General features: G+C 35.9%; 1 protein-coding gene across 3 annotated transcripts in view; it reads right to left on the reverse strand.

Moving 5' to 3' along the window:
- LOC117235285 (tyrosine-protein kinase transmembrane receptor Ror) overlaps window positions 1-26,555 on the reverse strand; it is a 350,830-nt gene that overhangs the window by 3,992 nt on the left and 320,283 nt on the right. For 2 of the 3 annotated variants that reach the window (XM_033497157.1, XM_033497158.1), the window contains exons 5-9: window positions 2,427-2,517; window positions 1,192-1,411; window positions 989-1,113; window positions 373-920; window positions 50-289 (exon numbers count right to left, since the gene is read on the reverse strand). In XM_033497157.1, coding sequence (XP_033353048.1) covers window positions 50-289; window positions 373-920; window positions 989-1,113; window positions 1,192-1,411; window positions 2,427-2,517 — 1,224 coding nt within the window. Of the gene's footprint in view, window positions 1-49; window positions 290-372; window positions 921-988; window positions 1,114-1,191; window positions 1,412-1,880; window positions 2,095-2,426; window positions 2,518-26,555 lie in introns of those variants that run through there. The other variant, XM_033497159.1, reaches the window with a different exon arrangement.

A 26,555-nucleotide genomic window follows, 5' to 3' on the forward strand; every position in this document is an offset into this window, starting at 1 on the left:
ACTAATGAGTAATATGTCTTTGATTGTTTATTTAATTATCACAACTTACCACATTTAGGTATGTTGCAAAATTCTTTTTGCGGCTTACTATCGACATAAACGTAACACCACGGTTGTAATTCTTTATCGCCTGGATTACGGCAGTATGAATGCTTTCCAGCTAATTCGGGATAATCGGAAATCTGGAGATTGAATTCACCATGCGACCATTGCATACATGGTCTTCCACTAATGCTTGTCTTCACAATACCACGATAAGACTTTCCGCTTCCCCAGTAACAGTAGTCATCTACAAAAGGATGAAACAACGCTTTACAATACAATAATGTAGCTTTATTATTTAAGGAGCTGTTAAAGGAGTTTAATACGTACTTTCCTGTACATTGTTTCCTGAGGAAATTCCAAGACTTAAACAATCACGAGCCTCGGGGCTATCTTCCATTGGTAAATCAGAACAATCAACTAAAGGCACTTGATGTCCAATCAGTGGATGTCTTTTAGCAATTGCGTATTCTTTCTTACACAAATCATTTTCTAGCATTTCACATTCTTGCCGACAGATCCTGCGTAATTTACGATTGATCTCGTTTCTGCTAGATGACTGTGCTTCTCCATAGCTTTGATTTATTATCTTTTTGTTGGAAGCTTTCCCATCCTTATATGGATTGAATTCTGAGCCAGGACCTAATGTAGGACTACGTTTTCTGGGAATACCATGAACTCCTGTAATATCATCTGCATCATCCCCATCACCTGCGTCTCTTGACAAATCACCCTGATTTGAATTCAGAAAATGAAATAAACTTGCGCTAGCTTCAGAGTTTTTAAGTTTAAGAATACTGGCAGGGTCACGACATATTGGGAATGCAGAGTAACATAATGATGGTTTTGCATAACCTTCGCAATTCGATGAGACCTCACTGAAACATAAACAAAAATTTATTTTGTTTTAGTATGATAAAATCACAATCATATACAATTCACTTACTTTGAGTATTTAATAACACCAAAAGCTTTCATTAGCTTATCATCAAGCAGCTCTTGGGTCATTGGATACGGAATATAAACAGATTGATTTCCTAAAAATTGTGCACATGTTTTCCCTACATACACCTAAAAGAATGAATTAAAACTTTAATACAGGATTTATAACTTAATGACCAATTTAAGACTTTACGATTGCTTACGTACCTCGCATTTTCCTTCATGATTGTCTTTTCTCCCAGGAGATAACTGCATATTGACGTTTCTAAGGCCGCCGATTGTATGAACGTCGATAGTACTAGATTGAGAACTAGTTGGTTGTGGACTTGGTGATAATATACTAAATGGATTTGTTGATGCCAAATGAGAGATGTGAGGAGTTGACATTCCAGTTCCTGAGAGATCTAATCCATCTCCAGGTCCAATGCTGTTAATAATACAAAACAAAAAAGCGTTTATTTCAATATATTCATTGAATAATATAGAAATTTATAGAGTAAATTTGGTAGGTTAAAAGTACAAAACGTTTTGCTTTATTATTTTAGAGAATGATATATTTCTATAATAATGGAAGCATATACAGATTCATTTGCTGTGCAAAGTAAAAATATCAATTTGTTATTTCATTGCGTGAACATTTTATGTCATGATTTTTAGAAAGATACATGATTATTTTCTCCAAAACATAACCTTCAAGCACAAAACAAACACAACTATTAACAGATAGAATGTCCTGATTTATGAAATAAAATGTTTTAAAATAAAAACAAAGTAGCACAAATTTATATTTTCGGTTCTTTATTTAACGTATATCAGTTACATTCTTGTATGTTTACTGTCGTACAAAATTCGCGGCAGTTTTTATAACCTCACTGAAAAAAACAAACAATGATCACCTTGCTTCTGTAACATTTGTAACATTTTTGACACTATGTATGGCACGTACAAAAATACGAGTATTTTGTAACAATACTAGGTACAAGAGTAGCTTCATATTTATAAATTATCTTTAAAAATTTTAACAGAAAAATCTTATGTCATTTAACACCACACCCGGCGTCCATTTGTAAACTGACGCTAATCGCAGTTTTTGGGCGGTGAAATAAAGAATCACCACTTAAAAAAAAAAAAAATAGTAGCTGTTTAAAGTAGATACGTGATAACAATTTATGATAACATAAGTTTGATACAATAACAATGATTATTTGACATTTTTCAAATTTAAAGTATTTAACTTAAAATTTCTCTTAAACATTAGAGATTTCTTTAAAAGTACATAAACGTTCTAAAATACCTTTCTTTTTCGTATAATAGTCGATATCATTAATTATCAAATATAAATTTAAAAACAGTATCGTTTATCATTTATTAATCTAAAATGATATTTACTGAAAGGCATCATACTGTATAATAAATAAGTGTTACGTAAATTTAATATTTACCCTTCAATAAAATCGCCACCACCAATCATGTCCGGTGAAAATCTATCATCGTCCGATGTTTGACTAATGGCATGGTCGGGATGTACAGGAACTGTAAAATAAATTATTATTTAAATTAAAAACATATTTCCTATGAAACGCATTAATAAACTTAAAAATTTAATTTATATCTCACGGAGTTTTATAAATATTTCATATAGTTTCATATTGTTCTCTAAATACTTTACAACATTTGATACGTTTATTAAATATTTTTATTCATTTATGTCACGTATATTATTTCTTTAAATAACAGTTTAAAAATTGTTCATATTTTATTACAATGCCTAAGCTGGTCAATTATTCTCTTCTCAAAATCGTATCAGTTCAAAATTGGCCTTCGAAACAATCTACCCTCTCAAACTGCGTCCTTCTCTTTTTTCCTTCATAATGCATTTGTATAATTATTCATAATATTGTTCCCCATTTCCTAAATCTTTCAAAAAATTATATCACATACAGTGACGAGTAATTCTATATTATTTATTCAACAAAAATTATTTATTTCCAAAACAGTTCAATTCTTGTATTGATTCTACAGTTAGCTTTTAATTAGAGTAATTTTATGTTACGGTAGGAACAGTTCATTATATATTTTTTCATCATTAATTCTTACGGTAAAGTCGTTTAATGATAACAAATAATAACATACTTGAAAGGTTCGAAAGTTATCTCTAAAAAACTTGAAAATTTAAAAATTGTACAGAAAAATCGCATCTGTGCTAATATCTTTGTTTATTATCGTACGTTTTTCTATCGTGACTCAAGGTCATCTTCTTTGAACACAATCAATCCTTCTCTCTTGTGTTTACGTGTGTGTCTTCTATACTTCATTTTTCTCTTCAACATTAATCCTGACCAGGAGCTTTGTTCCATATGACGCGCGGTTATGCCTACGGGTGGGGTGGTATAGACGTCAGCCCGATAAAAATATGATACCAGCGGACCAACTGAAATTTTTCTGGTGCAACGTTCAAGGTGTTCTTCTGTCGAAAGAAGGATGGACTGCTGTTCTCTTTGTATGTCTGGCACGTCGCGTGGTCCTTTTGAAAATCTCCGGGTTCGCGCGAGCCTGCATTTGCAGCTACGGTTTATTCATCCTCCTCCGCCAATGCTCGTGCCTTTGTACCGCTATAATTCTAAAAGAGTTGGGACACGATGAAAAGGGTGTACGCTGCACTCGCTAAAAATTTCCTGCCGTCGAATTTTTCGATCTCTCTGTCTCATTTTTTGCGTTTTTTTCCTTGTCCCTTTTCTCTCTTCTTTTTTTTCTTTTTTTTCACCCGGTGTGTACGGTTGTCTGTTTTATTTTTCCCATTGCTTTCCCTTTCTTTGTTCCTCTTTCTCCAAGGAAAAAGAGGAAAAGTAACGGTAGTTTCAACCTCGTCCTTGCATTTCGAGAAAAGGGATGAACTCTGTGATTCCTAGAGAAATTAAATGCGGCGTATGGTATAGTACCGTTGTTTCGCGTTGTAATTTCCTAGCTCCAGCTGTTCTTTCGTTTCCTTCTGTTTTCGGTTCCCTGTTTTTGCGTTTATGACTATAGAACGCTTTTTAAGTTACTTTCGTGATCATTAAGTTTTGTTGCAATTAAATTGTTGATATTTTAATTGGCACAAAATTGTTGCGTGTTTCCTCTTTGTTAATCCGCATTTAACGATAACTTATCCTTTCAAATTAATACGAAACAAACGAATAACAAAGTGAAAAATAGTCCCACACGATTATTATAAACGCCAATTTTCTTACCACATTAGAACGATCGGAAAAGTTGGTTTTCAGTGAAAGATGTTTAAAGATGGAAATTTGCATTTTCACTGTTACAATTGTAATAATAAAATAATGTTATTCCAATAATATTTAAGCGCATGGTCAAGCAGAAAATGAACGATATACCGGATTAAGTTTCAAGAACGAGAGATCCATCGAAAAACTCTCTCCCATTACTACAGATGAACAGGAACTTCAGCTCCTTTCTTCTCTTTTCTTCTCTACAAGTACGATTAAATCGAACTCGTCTTCCTTTTATCGTGAAATCGATGATTTTGCTTAATGAGTAGCGTTCAAACAACGTCGCCGGAAAACTTTTCGAAATGTCCACAACAAGCTAGTGGAGAGAGGTCCTCCTGCCTCGTTGGAGGGTAGATTCAGATTTCCGATATTATTTACCTTGCACCAGCCCAGAGAACCTTGCGAACAAACACAGAGGGTGTCTCTCCCTCAGGACCGATTTACGTATAACAAACTACCAACGATTACCAAGCGAAATTACTTTCCGTACTCGGAAAGATTCTCGGTTCTGTTCATCGTTTAATGTGGCGAAATTTTGTGGTGTAATCGCAAGAATATATCGGGTTTCGACTGAAAATTGCTTCTATTCTATCGAATCGCATATATTATTTCCATATATACAGCGTGGTTGGTAATCGGTGGTACAAGCGGAAAGGGGGTGTTTCTACGCGAAAAAAGAAGTCGAAAATATAGAATAAAAATTTTTCGTTTGAGGCTTTCTTTTCGAGAAAATCGACTTTGAATTTTCGCTCGGTACGCGTGCACTTTATCACGTCTCGTTATAACGGATCTCACTGTAGATCGTTGTCTCGATTGACGTTATTTCTTTAATTTTTAAAATTTTTAAATTTTTATTGTATATTTTCTACTTCTTTTTTCGCGTAGAATCACCTCGTTTCCGATTGTACCATCAGTTACCAACCACCCTGTATAATCGAAATATTTAATAATATTTGAAATATTTATTCCATATTAATAGGTAAAGTATCATATTTATTAGTTACTTTATTATTTAATATTATATTCAAGAATTATAGAAGAAGTATTTACTTATTAAAAATGGTTGATTTTACCTTTGAAACGTATCATAGTAATGAATTACAGATTTTTCTGCAGTGTTTTATTATTTTCTTATAAGCGATATAAAGTGTCTTGCAGATCTTTTCACTTTAGATTATCATCGTCGTGTAAAATAACGAGAGGATATAACGAATATTGTTCGAGAGAAGAGGCTATGTTGCTGACATTTCAACGTTCATTAAATTTTCATAAAATAGATATTAAACCATGTACTGTATTAACGACATGTCAAAATTAAAAATCATATAATTTCGATGTCGTGATTAACGTAGATATCAGGTGGTATTAAAACTTTCAAACAGGTTCATTTACATATTCATAAAATTCTCGTTCAATATTTAAATTCTGTTCATTATTTAAGAAGAGAAGACCGAAATGTTACACAATTTTATTTCAAAATGTTGCAACGAGAATATTATCGAATTATTTGAAGGTAATAATAAAATACGATATAAATGGAAAATAGACGTATTCAAATGTTCCTATTATTTAAGAAAATAAAATATTCTGAATATAAATGAATCCACTCGAACGGATTGAAAGTACAATGGAAACATGTAAAATAAACGACAAATACACGATGAAAATAGGAAATTATTAAAATATTTCACGATTCATTGTCTAAATCAATACCACGCTGTACGTAATACATATTTTATTTCAACAGCAAAAATGCAAAAACTACACGAAAATTGGCCAGGTATTTTCGTTCTTTTAATTGTCGTTCATTATTTGAAAAACACGCTACGTAGAACAGAATTTAATTTCGTCATTACAATGAGGTAAAAAATGTTAACAAAATATCCGTCGTTAAATTCGGTGCAGACATATTAAAATGCCCAATGGTCAAATATCCTGCTAATAAAAACTCTACGTTACGTAATTCCGCTTTCAGGGAATTACGACGTAATAATTCAACTTTAAACACGACAAATAAAATACACGAAACGGATGGAAAATAGATTTATTAAAATATCCTACAATTCTCTCTGTTTAAGGAGAGGAGCGTGCTGCATCCGCGTAATTCCATTCGTAATTGCGACCACCTTTTCATCGTGGAAATATTTGTGCACCGGTGGAAAACGTAATAAAGCCGAACTGGATACGAGGATGTGCATAAAAAAGATAAAAAAAAAAAAAAGAGGATAAAAGTAAAACAGAGAAAAAGTGAGGAAAAATCGAAATCGCGGGCCGCAGGTTGCTTTATGGTCGTACAGTGGGATTTTTATGTAGCTTCGCAACGGTAACAAACAGTAGCTCCCCGCATTGATTCTGTTTTGATTTCAATTATCTTTCATTACACGGACCGCATTGTATGATTTCCGGCCGCGAATTTGATACGCGATGCAACTCGAGCTTCCGGTCGCGCTCCATTCGATTTATCACGGCTTCGACAATGCGCGATGCCATCATCGCGATGTTTCTATCGCGTTTCTCGTCTTTTTTTTTAAATTCTCGCTTTTTGTTTTTCACTCTTCGATCGAAATTGAAGAGGTTGCCGCGCGTACAGGGAGGAAGCGAACCTCGATGGAATGCGAATCGCGTGTAATTCGATGGATTTAGAGGGGATTTGTTGGAGTTTTAGAATAGAGTAATGGCCGTTTTGCGAGTTTGCAACAAGCATCCGTTTGACTGAATTGCGTTCATCTATGAGTGTTCTATAGAGCAGATCAGATACTCGATCAGAGTAATTAGGATGAACCGTTGTTTTCTTTATCATTCTGTTGGTAATGTACAGTAAAACGACATATACTTCGCGATTTTGAAACGGCGAGTGATTTACGTGAATTAAAATTTGTTTCTAGAAATTTAGAATAATCGATTTAACTGACGGGAGTCTGATAAATATTTATATCTGTGATACAAGATTTCTGATATACAAATTTTCCCAAATCTTACGAGACTCCGTGTCTTCTTAAACTTTTCACGAGGAAAAATCCACTTTTGGAAATGCCTAAAAATTCTAAAGAATTTAAAGATCTCCTCCAAGGTTTCCATTTCCTCCGACGTTCTACGTTAGTTTTATTTAAAAGTTGTACGACCGAGAAAAATTAGAATTTCCCAGAAATTAACAAAGGATCTCGTAAGAGAAGTGCAGAGGCGCGTGAAATATATTGTTGAAAGAACGAATTTTAAAATGACCGTTGAAGCGTCGAAATTATTTAGGAATAAACATCGAGGTGAATGGAAGGCCACGGAGTTGTAGGAAGAGCAAGCTCCAGATGCGAGTGGAATGCGGGGGAGGAGTTATTAATGACGCCAAGTTGTCTTATCTTTTTCCACTTCCTGTTCGAGATACATAATACGTGGGTCGGACACGTAACCGCTGCTGCATCTCTGTAACATAGTGCATTCGACTTTGGTTGGTACGATCGCGTGCTGCGACTCGTTTCCATCGATAAGAATTCCCTTCACATCGCGATACTTATCGGAGACATCGTCGAAATATTTGCATCGGAATATTTGTTCTTGTATATACATATTTGCATGATAAATTTATATATAAATAATATATATTTATTTAAATATCCGTAATTATAGTATAACAGATATATTATACTTTTATGCTTCGTAATAAAACTTGAAACAGTTTTCGAAAATAAACGTTTATTTTTCATTTACTAGGCTGTTGAATATAACTTGGTAATAAAGTAATTATCAAGTATTAATTAATAAGTAATTGATAATAAGTAAGTAATTATCAAGTCACATAATGAATGGCTATCGATTTGAAAATATTCATGATATTATCGTTATATGAAAATCACGATCTTTGAATGTCTTTGTTTTGTCGAAGCTAGAACATAATCTTAAGGAAGATATTGGAGAAAATTGATATTTTCGAAACTTTTGCGCGTTGTCGAATGGGCAAAATTCTGTCGTAAACTTGACGAATTACATAATTAAGTTGGCCGAAAAGTTTCTTTCGTTTCATAAGGTGATAATAAATGAACAAGAATTTCTGTTTTATATTATTTTATTGAATTAGGTACGATCCATTTCGTGCATAATTCAATAAACTAATATAAAACAAGAAACATTGCGCGTCTATTATTTCCTTATAAAACGAAAGAAACTTTTCGGGCAACCTAATAAAACTACAGCGCAAAGGATTAAATCGTATCTTGAACATATTAACCGAAGATGAGAAGCGAATTTCTCATTCGAATTGTCAATCTCTCAAAAGACCTACCAAGTAAGAACCGCCTCTTTCTCATTTTTCTTCGAAATAAATTACATCGTATTAACATTTGCAAGTACTGCGAATCAACCGCGAATAAAATTGATCTGTCAGTGTTAATTTTGAATTCCATCGATATAAAAATTGTTGTTGGGTATAGGATGATCCGATTAATAAAATTTCTTCCATTTTGAAGTCATCGTGTCTGAATTATCGAGTGAATAAAAAAGATCACAGAGGATAAAATTGCTCCGTACGAATGTACGAAGAACCTGTAATTCTTTCCCTCGAAAAGGCTAAACGAACGCTCCTGCCGATAAGAATAATAAGTTAGCGTAGGTCTCGATAGAATCTTGCCAACTCGCAAATTCTCACCGGCGTCTTTTACGACGGTACAAATTACGGTTTTCGGGTGGTTGCCGGCGAAGATATCGCGGATCGTCGGAAAAAGTGCCGAAGAAGGGGCAGAAAAATATTCGGCCGGTCGCGATGATGAAATAAGCCATTAAGTCACCCTGGGCACCGGGTGTAATATCAAGGGAAGGAACGTAATCTCGTCTAATGTCGGGCAATGAAACGTAATAGCATAATGTATCACCGCGTATCGCGCGAGTACTCGCCGCGTATACACGCCGTTCCAGCGAAATTATATGCAAAGTGTCGGGTTTCGGTATAGTTCGCCCTTTCTGAATTCTAATTAGTTTTTCTCGAGAGGCCCGCGCTTTTAGCGTGGGTAGCCCGGAAAACACGCCAGGCAATCGGGTTAGTTCCTGTTTCGAATTAATTATTCCGCGGGACGATGACGTTTCCGGAATCTATTTTTGCAACAATACGGATAGCTACACGTGTTTCTTCTTGAATCTTTTCAGCAGAATTTTAATTAACCCTTTGCCGACTACCGCCGCATATATGCGTTCTGCGTATGCTATCAATTTGGCCGAGCAATTGATATACGCGTTTGGCGAAAACAACTGATGGACTCATATGTGTGTCATTTTATTTATCCTGTGGAGAATCTGTGCATGTACATATGTCTAGAATTTAACACTTTACCGACTGCTAGCGGTTCAGTAGTATACGCACGTCTGACCGGCAGCTCAGGCGCAGATTCTCCCTGGCGCCAGCTCTGTTTCGATTTAGACTCTCCAATACCATTCTTTTCGTTCATCGCGAACGGTAAGTTTCTCAAATTGGTATAAAACTGTGGGAGCTTACAAAGCAACGCAACTGGCGCAACTGAGTAAGGTACCTTAATACTAAATAACAAATTACTGCTCAAATAATGAGAAAGATTGTCAGTGACAAAAAGCCGATTAATGGGCTATCGGTCGGTAAGCATTGGCGACAAAATAGCGATTAATCGGCTATCGGTCGGTAAAGTGTTAACATCTATGAATGAAAAGCACGTCTAAGCAAAAATGTGTGCTGACAGTTGTAAATAACAATCGCAGCAGCACCTCGGCCTCGCGGAGCAGTTGACCTCGAATGGTCCCGTCCTCAAAGGGTTAATGTTGGTATTAACAACATTTAAAGTATAAAGTTCGTGCGAAATGAAAATCAGTTGGTCATTTTGTTCCGTAGCTATACGATTAGTGATGGGATCAAGTTCGATATTTATTTATAAATCCGAATAAAATGCAAATGCAAGTTCCGAATACTTATTACTTACACGTTATGAGGAATAATGTTTCATTCCTTATACCTGTCAAGTATTTCATGAACCTTGAAACTAAGAGTACTCGTTCTGAGATGCAAAACCAACTTGCGCATATCGAACAATTGGTTCGAACACGATGAACGAAGCTTTATGTGTTACGAGTAGATGGTGAATATTTATACAAATTCATATTTTTATGAATAGAATTAAAAATTGAGGTAAATTCTAACGAGTACTATACTTTCGATATTTTATATACTTCTCTCATATTGTGTGCCTTCTATGAATTGTTTTACCCTTCAATTTCCTATAAATACATAAAAATCTAAAGTCTAATCACGAGTTCGATACGGATTTATAGGAACGTTCCTCGGCTGTAATTGTTCTCATCCTTCAAAAAGATTCGTCCTTCTAAAACGCGCGACGTATAAAAGATTCCGAGCAAATACGTCGTCCACCTCCCAAGGAGAACCCCGAAGAGGTGTCCCATCTGTTTTAAAGCTACGGACCAATATCTCTATCGTCGTTCAATGCGCATCGATTAGACTTGCGAGGCGTCGCATCGCGTCGTTTCGAGGATATTTCAAAGCCAAAAGCCCGAGCAAGTCGATTCTGGTGTACGGTGTGCACCAGAGATGGAGAAGGGTGCAAGAAACGCGGCTGGAAGCCACGTTTGTCTTTGATAATCAACGACCGCCTCATCCATCTTGGTCAAAGGGTCAACACTTTTCCGTGCGCGACACCCGCGACCAGTCACTCCAACGAATGCATTATTCATGAAGCTGGCGTGGTAAGTGTTGTCCGAAATTCAATTCAGTAGCCCACGAAGGCGGCAGTGTACGTGATTTGCCTTCGGCTGGTTTCAGGATCTTCGTCCTTGTTTCCCTTTCTTATGCTTGGTCGCCCTTGCCTTTCCTTTTTCTTTCTCTTCTTATTATTCTTCTTGCACTTGTTTTTCTTAGTCCTCCCTTTTTCTTATTTCTCCTCTTGTTCCTCCACTTGCTTCGATGTTATTCGACTAATCGACCAGCGATATCGGAGATGAAATTGTTATCGAGCATAGTGCATACAAAATTAAGCCGGGACTCTTGTTTTCTTTCGATTTTTTTCCTGTCTTCCTCGCCTTCTATCCTTTTTCATTTGGTTTTTTCCTTGTCCGTTTTAATTGGAAGTCTCGCGGCTGACCAAAACAGCCGAGGACAGAAGTTGTTGAATATTGGAAGCGACGATTGCTATATCAAGTGCGCGACATGAAACGACTTTCGAGATCTGAATCCTATCGGGTGTCTGAGGAATCTTGGCTGCCGATCGAGATTTCTGTGGATGGCTCGTGTGACGTTTTGTTCAAATGTTTACAGTTTTTAGCGCTGTTTGCTGATCGTATGAAACGCGACGAGGACGCGGTCAGGCGGTGAAAAAGAAAATTCGTTTCAAGCGACTCGAGGCATGCTACCTCGTATCGAGGTATGTACCTCGGTCTGGAACAACGCTATTTGCATGAAGCATAATTGTTAAGGAAATTCGAGGATTTGGGAATATAAATTATTGACTATATTTCCCACACAACAGTTATACATCTATATTACTCTCTGAAGAACGTCTTGCACGCACGCTGGTCGCCAACCGACTATCCTAGATTCTTCTTTTTTTTTCTTTTCTTACTCGAGCGTTCCTACGTGCTCGAAGTATATTTTTTTTCTCTGAAAGTTTTTTTTTTCTTTACTGAAAACTCACTCGCAAGATCGTAACCACGCACTAAATATCTTGCAAAACTAGTAACCACGCTCTGCTACCATGTTAAGGAAATTCGAGGATTTGGGAATACAAATTATTGACTATATTTCCCACACAACAGTTATACATCTATATTACTCTCTGAAGAACGTCTTGCACGCACGCTGGTCGCCAACCGACTATCCTAGAATAATAACTACAATTTGTTGAATTAGAATTACTGGATTGATACGGCATTACCGATTGAAGATGGTAAAGTTATCGTTGTATTTAAAAAAATGTAATCAAGGGAAAATCAAACGTTCGATCACCAGGAAATAAATGACGACTAACGCGATTAATAACAGTTTGAACGATCCTACAAAAATCGAAAACAAAAGCAGTGAGTAGTCTCGAGAGCTGGTCATGCGAAATTAATGTACCAAATATGGTTAGAATAATCAGTGCACTATTAAAAGGCAGTGCATTAACGTTGTAATTAATTTGCATCAGTAATGCACGCAATATCGTATACGCGTTTGCATATGAGGGTTCTAGAATCATCGAAATTTCATCGAGGATTCACGAAAAGCAGACGCAGATGGCGCGTGATTCTGGTTAAAAATGCAGCTCAGAAAGGACGATCAGCGTGGCCAGCCCCCGGTACATCTAATTTCCCCGTAATTTCGCTAATGGCTCCAGTAGTTCCATGATATAATGCCATTAACTACGCTATTAAATCGCTTTTATCGCGTCGTATCGGTATTCCATTAATATTAATGGTCGCACTGCCTCGTGATCAGCGACGTTTCCGCTTGAAATCAGCACCGCGCATCATTCAGATTCCACCCTTTGAGCAACAGTATTCCAACAAAAAGGTCTTTGGTATTTCATTTTGTTAGGGAGCATGAGACGTTGATCCTTTATCGTTATCGAGTGAATATTATTAGTGACAATTACATGTTACCGATTATCAGTATCAATAGATTTTGTTTCATAATTGGAACATTTTTGATAATAAAGCAAATGATTGTCTCAAGCAAAAACTTGTTTTGTACTATTAGATTGTCGGAAAAGTTTCTTTCGTTTTATGAGGAAATAATAGACGCACAACGCTTTTTCTTTTATATTATTTTCTCGAATTACGTACGATCCATTTTATTCTGTTGAGATGAACACCGCGACATTTCACAGACTTGGTTTCACGTTTGTATGAAGGTGCACTGTTGTAAAAAACATGTTTGCGAAAGAAAGACACTTTCTGGACAACTTAATACATTCTAGTAGAAACAAAAATACACATGTAGAATTTTTAAATAAAAAGTAATCCTGGCACTTAATAACCCTGACAGTTGATGTGACTTTAAATAATAGAGCAACGACAACAACAAAAAGTATTTTATTCAACTTGTCACTTGTCAATTTACTAATATTATTAGTTAGTAAACTATTATGCGAAACAATGGATTAATTCAATGACAGTCAACTTTCTGATTCCCTGTACGTATCAAATTTCGTGTTAAGAATCCTATTCAACTTGTCAACATCTCTTCACTCAGACTTATCCCAAAAATACGATATTGAATAAAAATGTATGGAATAATTAAAATGAACAAAATTTAAGACAGAGGCCGGAAACTTATGGTAATTGAAGTAAAGCCGTGAGGGAAATTAGCCGCGAAAATATAACGCGGCAGACGTGTATGCCAGCCTTACTGCTTACCAGGCAGACAAGAATCTGTACCCCCGAAAAATAATCCTTCCCTGGTCGGTCGTATTAAGCTAGATTACGGTTTAAAGCCCGGACGAGGAAGTTTCACCTTAATATTATTCTATGTCCGGCCAACGGCTAATCCCCATTAGCGAAATTACATGAAATTATAATAAAGCTCGGTAACGGTGTTCTGTCGTTAAGCCTCTCTCCTATTTTGATGGCACATCTACGCGAAAGTATCCAAGACTCGCGTATGCAGATCGTACTTAATACAGCAAGCGTAGCTAATACAATATTTATGAGGGATACTGATATTGTAAATAGGATGATGGGGGAAATTTGGCAGAAGTGTTTTGAGCGTGGAAATCCGTGGATTCAGGAAGATTATAAGGTCCTTTCGTAAATAAGACATTTTTCCTGAGAGCTTAGGCTAATTATGTATAGAGTAATTGTATACGCTTTATCGATAAAGGAATGTTCAGAGAATATGGGATAAAGAGAGGTCAAATGTAGCATGGTGAAATGAAGTTTCATATGAAATAATAATTCTTTAAAAATTAACAATTATTTACAGTGACCACAAAAAGCATATTGACGTATCGTTCTATTTATTATTTATATTGAAGTAACTACTTCAAGAAAAACTCTACATCTTTATTTATGTACATCCGTGACCTGGAGATTGCTATTACGAAGAAATATTCTAAATAAGGAGCGGTGCATATTATTATATCCTTGAATATACATTATGTTTTGGGTTGCAAGGTTAATAATAAAGGAACTCATAAACAGATTTCTATTTATGTTCCTTGTAGCCTCTAGCCCAAGCTATAAGCTTAACTTTTTTGGTAATGTTCTTTTGCTATAAATATATGAACGTGCTCCCTATCATTCAGCATAAACTTATACATTATACTTATACCTTTAATTATTTCAATACACTTTTCTATTACAAATTCATCCACTAGTTCTTCAATCAGTTAACTTCAAGCTCAACAATTTATTTACGTATTAATTAATTAGGTCCACGTATATTAATACTAGAACTACAGATCTATAATATATAATCAATTATTCTATATATGAATCGTTATAATTCAAATGATATTAATTGAAATAAATAGATCCAAGTAATTGCGTCACTATCTAGATAAAAATAAATATTCATTTTGACTAAAATATCTACATGTTTTTAGTAATTCTAGAAAAAAGAAGATCTGAAATTCGTCGTTTTTATAGCTTTGGTTAGTTTTAGTGCTAGATTTTGTATCATTTGGTGACACTTTTTGTAAACTTTTATATAACTACAAATTACTATTATTGCATGCCAATTTGACCAAAAAAATGCTTGATTGGAAAATAAGTGTACATGACGAAACTTCTTGTAGCCACTGTATATTTGCTCATTTCTCCGCCGATAATTTTATTAGCATGTTAGACTGTTAATATGTTAGACAAATCAGAGACAGCCAGTAACCTGTAAATTAGTACATAAGTACAGAATTCTTTGAATTCTGGAAAATTATAAAGATAATTTAAAATTTGTAAAAAGACGAAGATATATTTTCTTCAAGCTCGTGCTTCTAAATTTGTATTTTCACCAATAGATTGCGGACATTTATGCAAATAAACATTTTTTTCTGGTCATAATTAAAAAATTGGAACTTCACTAGAGATCTCTCTCACCTGTTAAATATTATAACGAATGCACTACGTTAGATATTTTACATATCTTCGCACGTTATCCGCATCCGGTGTATTTTTGCATCTTCAAAGTTTCCATAAATGCATGAAAATCCGCGGTATACTTACCAATAATATCTTTTCAATTTTATTTCCTCTTTTATTCTGTTTCAATAGCCATGATCTCTTCATTTTATCGCAAATGGATCGTCTCCATCGATTCTCCCCTGTGCATTAATCTCCCTGTCTGGCTCGCCTTGACGTTGGCATCTATTTTTTGGATTTTCAATTTTCCTGAACGTCGATGGCACGTCGCAGTTGCGGTTTAGCCAGGAGAATTGACCGGACGGCGTTTGAACGGTTCCGCGACCACGAATATTTACCCTCGCCTCGAATTCACCGGCGAAACTTCGTCGTTTGACGACTTTATTTCCATTCCGACAAATAATTCCGAAATTTTTCGTTCGTTTCGATGAGGCAACAGTCTGCTAACGAACGGTAAGGATCGATGCTCGGCTGTTTCATTAAATCGTTCGGGTTTTATTGGAAAGAATCAATGATACACCGACCTCTCGATTTTATTCTCCTTTCTTTCCATTTTATTTTGTTGCATCATGATTTGTCAGAGCATCACAGAGTGTAAAAATAAAATTAAATTAAACGTTCGGGGATTTTCTTCTGCTGAAATTGGTCAAAAAGCAGTAATGCACAGACCGTAAAGTGAAACGATGTCGACAACTTTAAAACTACTTTAAGTAGTTTTACAGAAGAAATGTATACGTAAAATGGATTAATTTTTAATCACCGATAAATTGTACTTCTGAGGGAAATACATTTCTTCTTGTTTAGAAAAAAAGTGGGTCAATTTAATTCTTTTAAATAGAAACAATGTTATACTATAAATTATAAATTCGTTTGGTTAATAGGAAATGATATTTTAAATAACGAATCAATACAAGATGCGCAATTGGTCGACAATTTGAAATAACTTTTCCAGTTGTATCTGAATCGGATCACCTGATAATTTTATTATTAATAAAAATTCACGCTACAAATAACAATAATAATATTCTTCGCTCCGATATCATTTTTTTTACCAAATATTCAGAACTCGATATTCTACTGTATTTTCATTTTAACACGACGAATAATCATTACATTGTAACTTAACCATCACGCTCTTGTTAGGTAAACTATATTCATATTTAAAGGTACGTTCATATACATATGACGACTGGCGAGCGAAACTTTTAATCCATGATTGGTAGAACAGGCCGTCAGCGACGATCATAATTCTCCTCTGGTTAATTGGAAACACTTCGGCGAAAGCCGCAGGCTAATAATCCTCGAGCTGATATTTTTCCCGGATTATCCTGGCTGCAGGCGAATAGTTCCCGGTGGAAATTGCCTCTTTAGTAACGCTATAATTCCCGTGGAATTTATAGCGGCTTCGACACCCTTGGACATCAAGTGCACTCGATTACCCATAAGTCGTGTAAAATCGAAGATTTACCGTACACTCGTGAGAGTATCTCTTCTTTGAGGTTGATCGTGAAAAATATTAGCTTTACGCCATTATTATTCATAGTTGTCGAACACAGAAGTTTTTCACGATTTTAATCTCGTGAATGATGAAATTTCAAAATGTTTCGCGTAACACACACAATATATTCATAAGAGGTTTCTACAAGTATCTGAAAACTTTTCTAAGCTATCGTACTTTGTTATTATTCCGCGTATAGCGAACAATGTAACTTATCAGCGTTAAAAGTTTCATGTAAGCCAGTGGTCCATCCAAAGGTCTTGCACATTGCTTGTTCATATCAAAACATACGCAAGGAAGTTGCAAGCACGCGATTATAACACAGGAAACAGCTGAAGAAAATAAGAAGAGGATGAATTTCGACATCCGACATAATTCCCGTGTAGAGTTTGCACGCGACACGTATGTAATTAAATTTCATCCTCAAACTCTGCTTTACTCTTTTCCTTTTTCATTCTCTTTTCTCTGTTCTACTGGCGTGTTTCGACTTTCCAACCGCGACCAGCCGTCCAACGTCGAAAATGGCGAACACACTGCCGTTTCCGGCCGCGCATTGCAAATTCCGCTTATATTGTTGCCGCTATAAATCACGGTAATTTCGTTCCGTGTTATTAAATGAAATTAAATCACCGTTTAAACAGCCGCCGCGCGCGACGATAAATTAACAAAATTGAGCAACTGCGTCGTGACGGGAATTAGCATGGTATTATGGGTACCAAATAGCAGAGTTTCGGGTGTAGAAAACGAGGGAAAAAAGTATTCTCGATTAGAATGCAGCTAGAAACACGATGATAATTTTATCACGAAAAAATACAACCGAATGTATCATTGTGTCACTTACGAGTTGTGCTGCAACAAGTAAGACTATGAAAGTATAAATATTATATTTGTGAAGATAATAATACGAATGTTATACTTCGTAGAAAGATATCGATGGTATTTTTATCTGGTTGAAGGTTATCGATGTTGTATTTTTCGTTATCGGTACGAAAATTATCAAAATATTGTTTGCGTTGTTAATAATATTCCCGTATGATTAAATTGATAATTGCGGATCGAAGTATGTAATTAGTAAACAGCAGCAAAGAAAATTAGAATTAGAAAAGAATTAGAAAAGAGCAGCATTAGCATTTTCCAATTATTAGTATTGTTAAGAATAATAAATAATTTAAAAATTAGAGTTTTCGTCGTTCTTTAGCATTTTAATAATTTGATATAGAAAATGAAAAAGGGAAACATATTCTGGACTCTAAATAAAATTACGATTTCATTCACGGATAACAGAAACTTCATCTAAATCTAATCTAATTAGTAAAATCAATATTCCAAAGGTGTTCAAAAATGGTCAAACTTCCTCAGATTTTCTAAATACGTTTTTTACTTTCATATTTTCTAGTTTCTGTAGCTATCGGTAGCGGTAAGTCGATTCTCTACTCGATCGTAAAAAGATCGCGATTTCCACGAAGCTTATACGAAACTCACGTTCGAACTTTCTTAGCCGAAGGCCTCGAGAAAGTCGAAGTTGAAACGTTCGCAAGGTAAACGTTATTAAAGTGTCGAAAGTTGGTGAGAACCACTGGCATAGTAGAGGAGATGCGATCGTTTCGCCGGTGAACTCCGAGAAAAGCAGATACGTATATATTTACAGGACGATTCATAAATGTAACTCTATACTTCAGGGGATGAATATATATCTACATATATTAAAATAAGTAGAAAACATTGTACGGACACATATATCCTATGTACCTTAGCTTTCGATTTATAGATTTATGGATGATTTCACATGTTGACTGCAATTTAAAAATAAAACAAAATTTAACAATGTATACTATTTTGTTCTGGGAGCCGCGATTGTTACATCGAAATATGCTACTCCGTATCATTTAATTTTTGCCAGATATTATATTGTATTTGCGCATCTTTCCTCCGGCAATGTTATCTAAGTTCTTGGTGTCGTTGAAAATTTGTCAAGCCACGGATATTTTGTTATTTTATTCGTTCTAAGAAATTTACTAACGAAGCGTAGGTATACTTCCAATAAATATCTTGTAACTTCTATATACATTTTCAGATCCGTTTCAAATTTTACCAATACGATCACGAGAGCCGTGTTTCGTTACACTGCTAACGAGATTTCGAAACGTTTTGAATAAAATACACACAAAAAGTACCTAAGAGTGTTTGAGCACCTTCGTAAACCATTGTATGTTCAGATGAGTCTCTTTTACTTATTTCGATGTGTAGATTCACCCCCGAAGCATTGACATGCATTTATGAATCACCCAGTATACATAGGTGTAGAGGAACACGGGCGTGTATCGTGAAAAGGAAGGGAATGTACCGAGATAAATGATAGCTGGCTCTTCACGTAAGCGGACTCCGATCCTAAATATCGTCGGAACCACTTGTAAGCGATGCAAAAAGAGAATCCACCGCCGCCGACATCCGATTGCCGGCAATCTGGATCCGCGTTTCTTCCTTCGCTTTGTTCCCTTCGTGCTCCATTCGTCGCAGGTTTTATTGCTTTATCGGCGCGGGAAGTGCCGGGAAAGGTTTTGCTCCAATTGCATCCGAGATATTTAATGAAGCAACGGAGTCGATTTTATGAGCTATTATACGTGTATTTATTTTCTCTCCCTCCTTTTCTTTTTTTTTATTTAATTGGTAGATGTTAGAATAAAATTGCTTAATTATGATATTTTATGTAAATACATGAGATTGTAGGTTGGTGATGGTTAAAGGCAGGAAAAAGATTCGTCCAACTTTTGAAAATTTTCGTTTCGTGTACAGTATTGTTATTAGTTAACGTAAATTACCTATTAGTTGATTTACCTACTTGCTTCGGTAATTTCAGCTACGTGCAATCATCGTGAAACAAATTTTTAACGTTCACGTGTGTTTTTCACGCGTTTTGGTGTATGAGAGGGTTATACGAAACATTTAGAATGTTTCAACGAACGTATTATGGAAGCATATGTATTTCAGAAATTGTAAGGTTAATTTGACCGCTTTTTTTTTTTAAGGAAATCACTTTATCCCGCTGCACGCGTTATGAGACGGTCGACATCCAATCTTAACACGTACGCTGTTACGGACACACAATTATAAGCAAAATTCGTTGTAGTGCTATAGGTACAGTTTCTTGAAAATATCTGGAAAACTAAAAGAGTGCAGGAATAGCACGCAAAGAAAAAAATTATTCTAAACGTTGACTTCTATGATGTATTAAAAAAGATCATCGAAATCATTTTGTACGTTCGTATACGTTTATATCTATAAAATATAAAAGACGATTTTATGAATTATTTTATATATTATATATAAAATAGTTAAAAATGAGAAAAATTGGCTTTTGAAGCGATTAGCCGTAAAAACTAATTAGATCTTTTTGCGCTCTAAAGAATAATTATCCCTTTTACCCCGAAACGAAGTTCTAACGCAAGTAGTTGATTTGTCAATTCCATTGATCGCAGACAAATTAACACGGATCTCGGGTATCGAGCAACGGCCCATAGCCAGAGGGTAGCGGCAGTTCGTAACCGGACATGTTTAATAAATACAAGGCCAGTGGACGATGGTGCATAGTTTACACAGCGGGGCATTTGTACGCACCGCTGCGCGGCCCTGGGATTATCCAAAATGTCGATACGAAGCTGGCCGGCCGCACGCCATTCCAATTTATCCGTTTTGCCGGCTTCCGGCCGCGGACCAGGGCAGCCTCTGGCTCGCTGCATCGGTTCTACCGATCGACCGGCAACGATCTCTAAAGAGGTGGACTTCTAATGGACCGCGAGTCTGGCATTAACCATCCCGGTGAATTTCGAAATTCGCCCCGACCGTGAATTTTGTTGCGTGTAACACGGCGTATGTTACATGCTACCGGGTGAACGATCATCATCGGCCCAGTCGCTCCTTCCGGTGAAAACGACCGGCTTGTCCGCTCGCTCTTCCGTAAATCTGTTCGTGTTACGGCTGTGTTTGGTATCGACTGTTATTTCATTTACTTGCGTTACATTACTATCGTGATTCGATGAGAAGGATTAATTTTAGAAATGGAGTTCGTCTTTGTTTCGGATGTTTGGTTTTTTGCATGTCGCGAGAATAGGTCCCATAGATTGGGTATTTGGCATTTACGTTTTTTGAGTATTCACAGTTTACTGGTACCGTGTTTCCTCTTTTTACGTTTATGGTATTCGTTGTCCAATGGTATTCATTATTAATTTAATGAACGACGTATTCAAATAACAGTTAGTTATACGAGTTAACATTCCACAGCTGTATTTCTGCACTCGGAATACGATGGTCGTTGTTATTCGCAATTTATATGACATGTCTACGTCACTTATAATCCGTGAATAGCAGAGAGCAGAAATATTTTCTCGATTACATACACGGCAGGTGGCCTGCAACTTTTATCTTATCACGAACAAAGTTACGATCTGTATGCGTTTCGTCATCTAGTCTCGATTATTATTGCTTCGCGGGCCGATATCCGTAGCTATTTATGCGTATTCGTTATCAAGGCACGAAATAAACTGTAATACTATTATGGGATGGCGTAAAACGCGTCGTGGGACACGTATTTTCAATGAACGGGGCTGCACTTTAACTCCCGTTTTATTAACGCCCGTGTCACCGTCGCGTGTACATGCGGAATTATTGAAACGAAATGGAATTTCGTCGAGCCCCTGTCAATAGCTATTCCAAACGTGTGCCTTTGCCGAACGCCGCCCTTTAATTGCACTATTAATCGACCGCCGTGCGAGCTTTCTGTGAATCGCAAACGATACCTTCCATCTCGTTCCCACCCACACCACGTTCTCGTTTCCAGTTTTTCGTTTCCGAATCTTTGATGCTTTTTTCGACGAAGCAAACCTGTTTATCCGTTACAAACTGGTTCATCGAAGAGCTGCTCAATGGAATTTGAGATTTCATTCTGTTGCGACGATTAATTAATCGATTCGTCAAGTATCTATTTCATTCAGTTGTATAGATGTTACGTGAAAGTTGGTTATCGTAAGTCAGAGATCTGCTATCGTTTGATTATTCGCGTTATTTATTGGCAAAGCGTGTACGTGATCGTAAGAGGCGAAAGACGCGAAGAAGGCCAAATATTTCAACTTATCTTTAACCCTTTGCACTGCGAATTTTATTTCACTTTCGTTACCAGCAGCTCCCAATGCCTTTAAGTGTTTTATTTGAAATTTACTTTAACTAAAAAATAAGACAATTTAAATAGATAAAGGAAGAAGCAAATTCGCTTAAATACCAGTTTTATTCACACTACTGTTATATTTTGTAATTTTTAAATGTATGATATATCTTGAAACAATTTCCAGCATGCAATCCTGGTTTTCTTTTGTACGTTTCACAAAAAAGGTGGGATTGAAAGAATGTCGAGTGAGACTCGACAAAGGAGCTCCTAAGATAAAAACTGATGTCGACATAGGAGTGCAAATGGTTAAAATGAAAGAGGATTTTAGAAAACGTGTTAAAATTCATCTTGTTTGCCGTTTCGATCCCCTGATTTCTTTCAATTAATCTTTTCATGCAGAAAATTATCTGCTCGAACAAAGAAGAAAAGAAAAGAGAAATGAGAAAGAAAAATAATCTGGGTGGTCAGGTATTTTCAACCGACAATGTACGCGTTCTCTGAGCGGAGAGTGGCATCAAAGATCGTGTATAATTTGTTAAAGTGCCCCCGGGAAATTTCTGTCTTGCACGAAGATACCTGTGAAGCCGAACGCGACACCGCGATACGTGAAACCACGATGTGCATCTACACCTGCCTGGCTGAGCAAGACTAATATCCCTGCTTATTGTTTAGATGTGCCCACGGCTTCCCACTCGTCCCAGTATCCATTTCACGCACCGCGGAGCGGTAAAATCTCGCGTCCACCGTTGCAACTCTCTGCCCTTTAACGAACCGTTACGTGAAAATACGACGACGCCCGGTCATCGCCTCTTGCTAACCGTGAGTAACCTACGATCCTCTTTTCTCTTTTCGTCTCTTCACCTTTTCCCCTCTAGCCTTTGGATCGTATATACGATCGCGATCGCTACCTCTTCGTTCCTGTTCGTTACCGTATCCCGTTCCCCTGGATTTCTACAACGAGATTGTAATTGGAGGTTCGTTTGCTGACGTCGTGAACGGAGACTCGTTTCAATTACGCGTTTTTATCCTCGCGTCGTTCAGTGTGCTCGTTTTTCTTTCAAGCCAGCTATTCTCATTTGGCAGGATTAAGAAATTAATTTTTTTCTATTACGTGTTGACCTGCATATAAACTTTAAGGTCAATTTACATTACACGGTATGGACCGTCACGTACCGATACCGCCACGACAGAAGATCGAAACATGCGTGTTAGATGAGACCGTTCACGCTATCTGTCATCCAGCCGAACGTTTCGTCATTCATACGGAGAATGTTTCGGTGGATCGTGACAGAAAGTGTTGCAGCTGATCTGTCAATGTGAATGAAGAGACGACAGAAAACGGATTCGGCAAAAGATAGATCGATAGAAATTAATTGAAATCGTTAAGTTAAAAAGCAAAGGTTCGATCGATGTAGGCAAATGGAAAAATATTTTTCCAACTTCTACTTCTTCGTTTTCTTTTTCTTTTCTTCTTTTTATGGGATATATTCAAATCTGGAATTGTTTATTTCTTTTCGCTCTAACTTTCTATTATAGCGATATAACAGGCAATCCTAACGCCTCTGCTTAAAGCGTTCATTTTTCGCGCTACGAATGATAACAGTGACAAATCAACGTGTCAATATGTACACGAGACGAGACTGTCTGTAAAAACATTCCTATGGAAACCATATAGATAGTATATACGGGAAATATTTTCACCTAAAACAGACTGTACGATATATCAACCATAAGGTTAGAAATCAAAGCATTCAAGCGAGGCGTTCACGCGAGCGAAAACTGCGGCATCAATTTCACGGCGGATGTTTGCGTTTGGTTTCCGTGGCACGATTGGAGCTTTGCAGAAAGCGCGGCCAGATAGTAGACGATGAAGATTCATGCGAGATTACGCGAAACGCGAATTGTTAAGTCCTTTAAGCCGGGCTTTCCGGAAGGGGGTGAGGTGAGATGGCAGCTCTGGTAGCTACCTCGAGCCACGTGAAATCTATACGCGTTTATGGACGATTATGTAGCCCCGAGTTTCCGGTTTACGTGTGCGAAAAATTGATCCGAGGCACACGATAACGCGTATTTGCTCCGACATTGGTGGGACGAATGTGTAAATTGCAAATTTGTTGAAAATATCGCACGGTCGAAATCGCGAACCGATTGCTCGCGTCCGATTTTCACGGATGAAAAATGGCTCGGTGAATCGCGCAATTTTATGAAACACGTTCCAACGAAACGCGAGCGAAATTTAATATTTCCTTTTTTAAATTTTACTATTTAATTTTCGTTCGAATATCTGCCGCCGATATTAAATTGGCTACACGATTCGCGTCGGTTTTTTAGCACGTACCGGCGAAGAACATATTTATGTTTTATTATCCGCGTGTCTTTCGCCCGGTTTTATTTTCTGTTTCCTTTTATATTGTTCCGGTTCTGCGCGTTTTTATACAATCGTATTGTTTCGTCGTTATAAGGTGATATAAAGCTTGGCCATTTTATAAAGCTTTTTTTTGTAAAATAAACTATTATTCATATTGTTTCATATTGTTACGGTGTAACGAATTTCTTTCTTTCTTTTGTAAACGTTTTTTTTTTATAAAATAAGCTATTGTTCGTACTATTTCATTGATAGCGAATATTATGTTCTTTCATGAGATTGTGTTCTTTCTCTCTTTTGCAAAGTTATGTTATATTATTTTTCGTGATTTATACAAGTGTTTTTGACGCGTTTTCTTATTAATTATCTTTTCATATTTTTTTGATATTTTTTTAATCAATTAAAATACTTTAATTTGATTTTCGTTCAAAGTCATAATCGCGAATTGCAGAAATAATATAGAGATATGAAATGCCTTTCTATTGTTCATTAAACAATGCCTTCGTGTTATTTAGAATACTGTTCGTACGAAATAATGAGCGAAATGAAATCCGTACTTGTTAAATTCATATTACATTTTGCAGAATCGTTAGCAAATATCTGGCAAAATTTTCTCTTGCTTCATCAAATCGGAAACATTTTATTCCATCAAAATTTCATATTATCCTGCCTGTTTTATATTACACTGGAGAACAAATTTTTAATTAACTTTCTGTTTCATTTTACCCTTTTTCACGAATATTTTCATTATGAGGAATATTCTTTTCAACTCTCCGATGTACAAGCTGCTTTTTCGAAATTTATCATATATTAAATGTTCAGCAGTTATCATCACTATATTTCTAAATAACATTGAACCGGGACATTTCTACCTTTACGTTCACGATGTGTGTTCACCGTTTCTTGAACTCGTAACTGAGAATTTAAAAAATAAATTGTTTCGTTTTAAATTACTGAAACATAGAAGATCAAAATTTCGATCGATGTTATTAAACGAAAGATTAGAATATTTGAATTAAAATATCTTCCTTTTGATAAAAATGAGATTGATGCAACGTTATGTACTGTAATTAAATTACATCTCGTCAATGATAAGCAAGTATCGCATACTTTTGAACAGTAGTTATCCTTTTTTCAATTTATTGTTTACATCTATATATTTAAATGTAAATTTCTATATTATTGAAATATATATAAATATATATTTAAATTTATAAATATACATATAATATATAAATATATTTATATATATACTTATATACAACAAAATCAATTTTTCACAATTTTTTAACAAAACTTCGCAATATTTCCCAAAATTTTATTACTTTTAACAAAATGTTTCAAATTACCGTAATAAATACGCGTTCCGCGTACATTCGTGAGTGTTTATAGATGTTTGTAAATGTTTGTGAGTTTAATGAATAGGCTGATAGCGACACCAAGAGAATTATATCAGGTTGCACCCGTTGCCAGAGAATCGCGACAGGGAAAGGATCGAAATCATGGAAACGAGCCCGCAGCCGAGCGATAACCAGCGGATCTGTTTTATTTTTATAAGTGTCTCGCTTAATACGGCCTCCTTTGACAGTCTGTAGGCGGTAGACGCGTTAATGTAAAACATGGGGGTTTTTGTTCCAACGGCTTTGAGGGAGACATTATTCAAACTACAAAAGTTTTCATGGTTTTCATTTTCGAGGTCCGTGCCTCTTTCTCGATAAAACAGATAAAAATATTTCTCGTATATATTTTTCTTATTTGCTTTTGGAAATTATCGACGAGTTAATTAAAGACAATTTTTCCCTGAAATACAGTGTCTTTGTTTAACTTAGCATGGTAATAAAATATATCTATAAAGGTTTTTAAGCTAGCAAGGATTCCTAGAAGTAAAATTATTAATCTCGACTGTTCCGCAGATATTTTAATTAGAATGAAAAGAATATGGTAGTTTCTAAGATCTACGTGTTTTTATTTTTAACGCAATCGATAATTTATGTTTGTTTTAATATCTATGAATTAAAAAGTAGACTTTCTAGTTTAAAAACAATTTTTTCATAGTATTTTATTATCGTAGATAATCTTTCAAACATTATACAGGATATAAAATGCGTAAGCAGTATGTAAACTCTATGTAAACAATTCCATATATCCACGTATTCTGATATTACATTCTTTTTATTCCAATTTTCAATTATTTTCAAAGAATCA

The sequence above is a fragment of the Bombus vosnesenskii genome, unplaced genomic scaffold (genome assembly GCF_011952255.1).
Source record: "Bombus vosnesenskii isolate JDL3184/JDL3185 unplaced genomic scaffold, Bvos_JDL3184-5_v1.1 scf7180000013315, whole genome shotgun sequence".
In the NCBI taxonomy this organism is placed as follows: Eukaryota; Metazoa; Arthropoda; class Insecta; order Hymenoptera; family Apidae; genus Bombus; species Bombus vosnesenskii.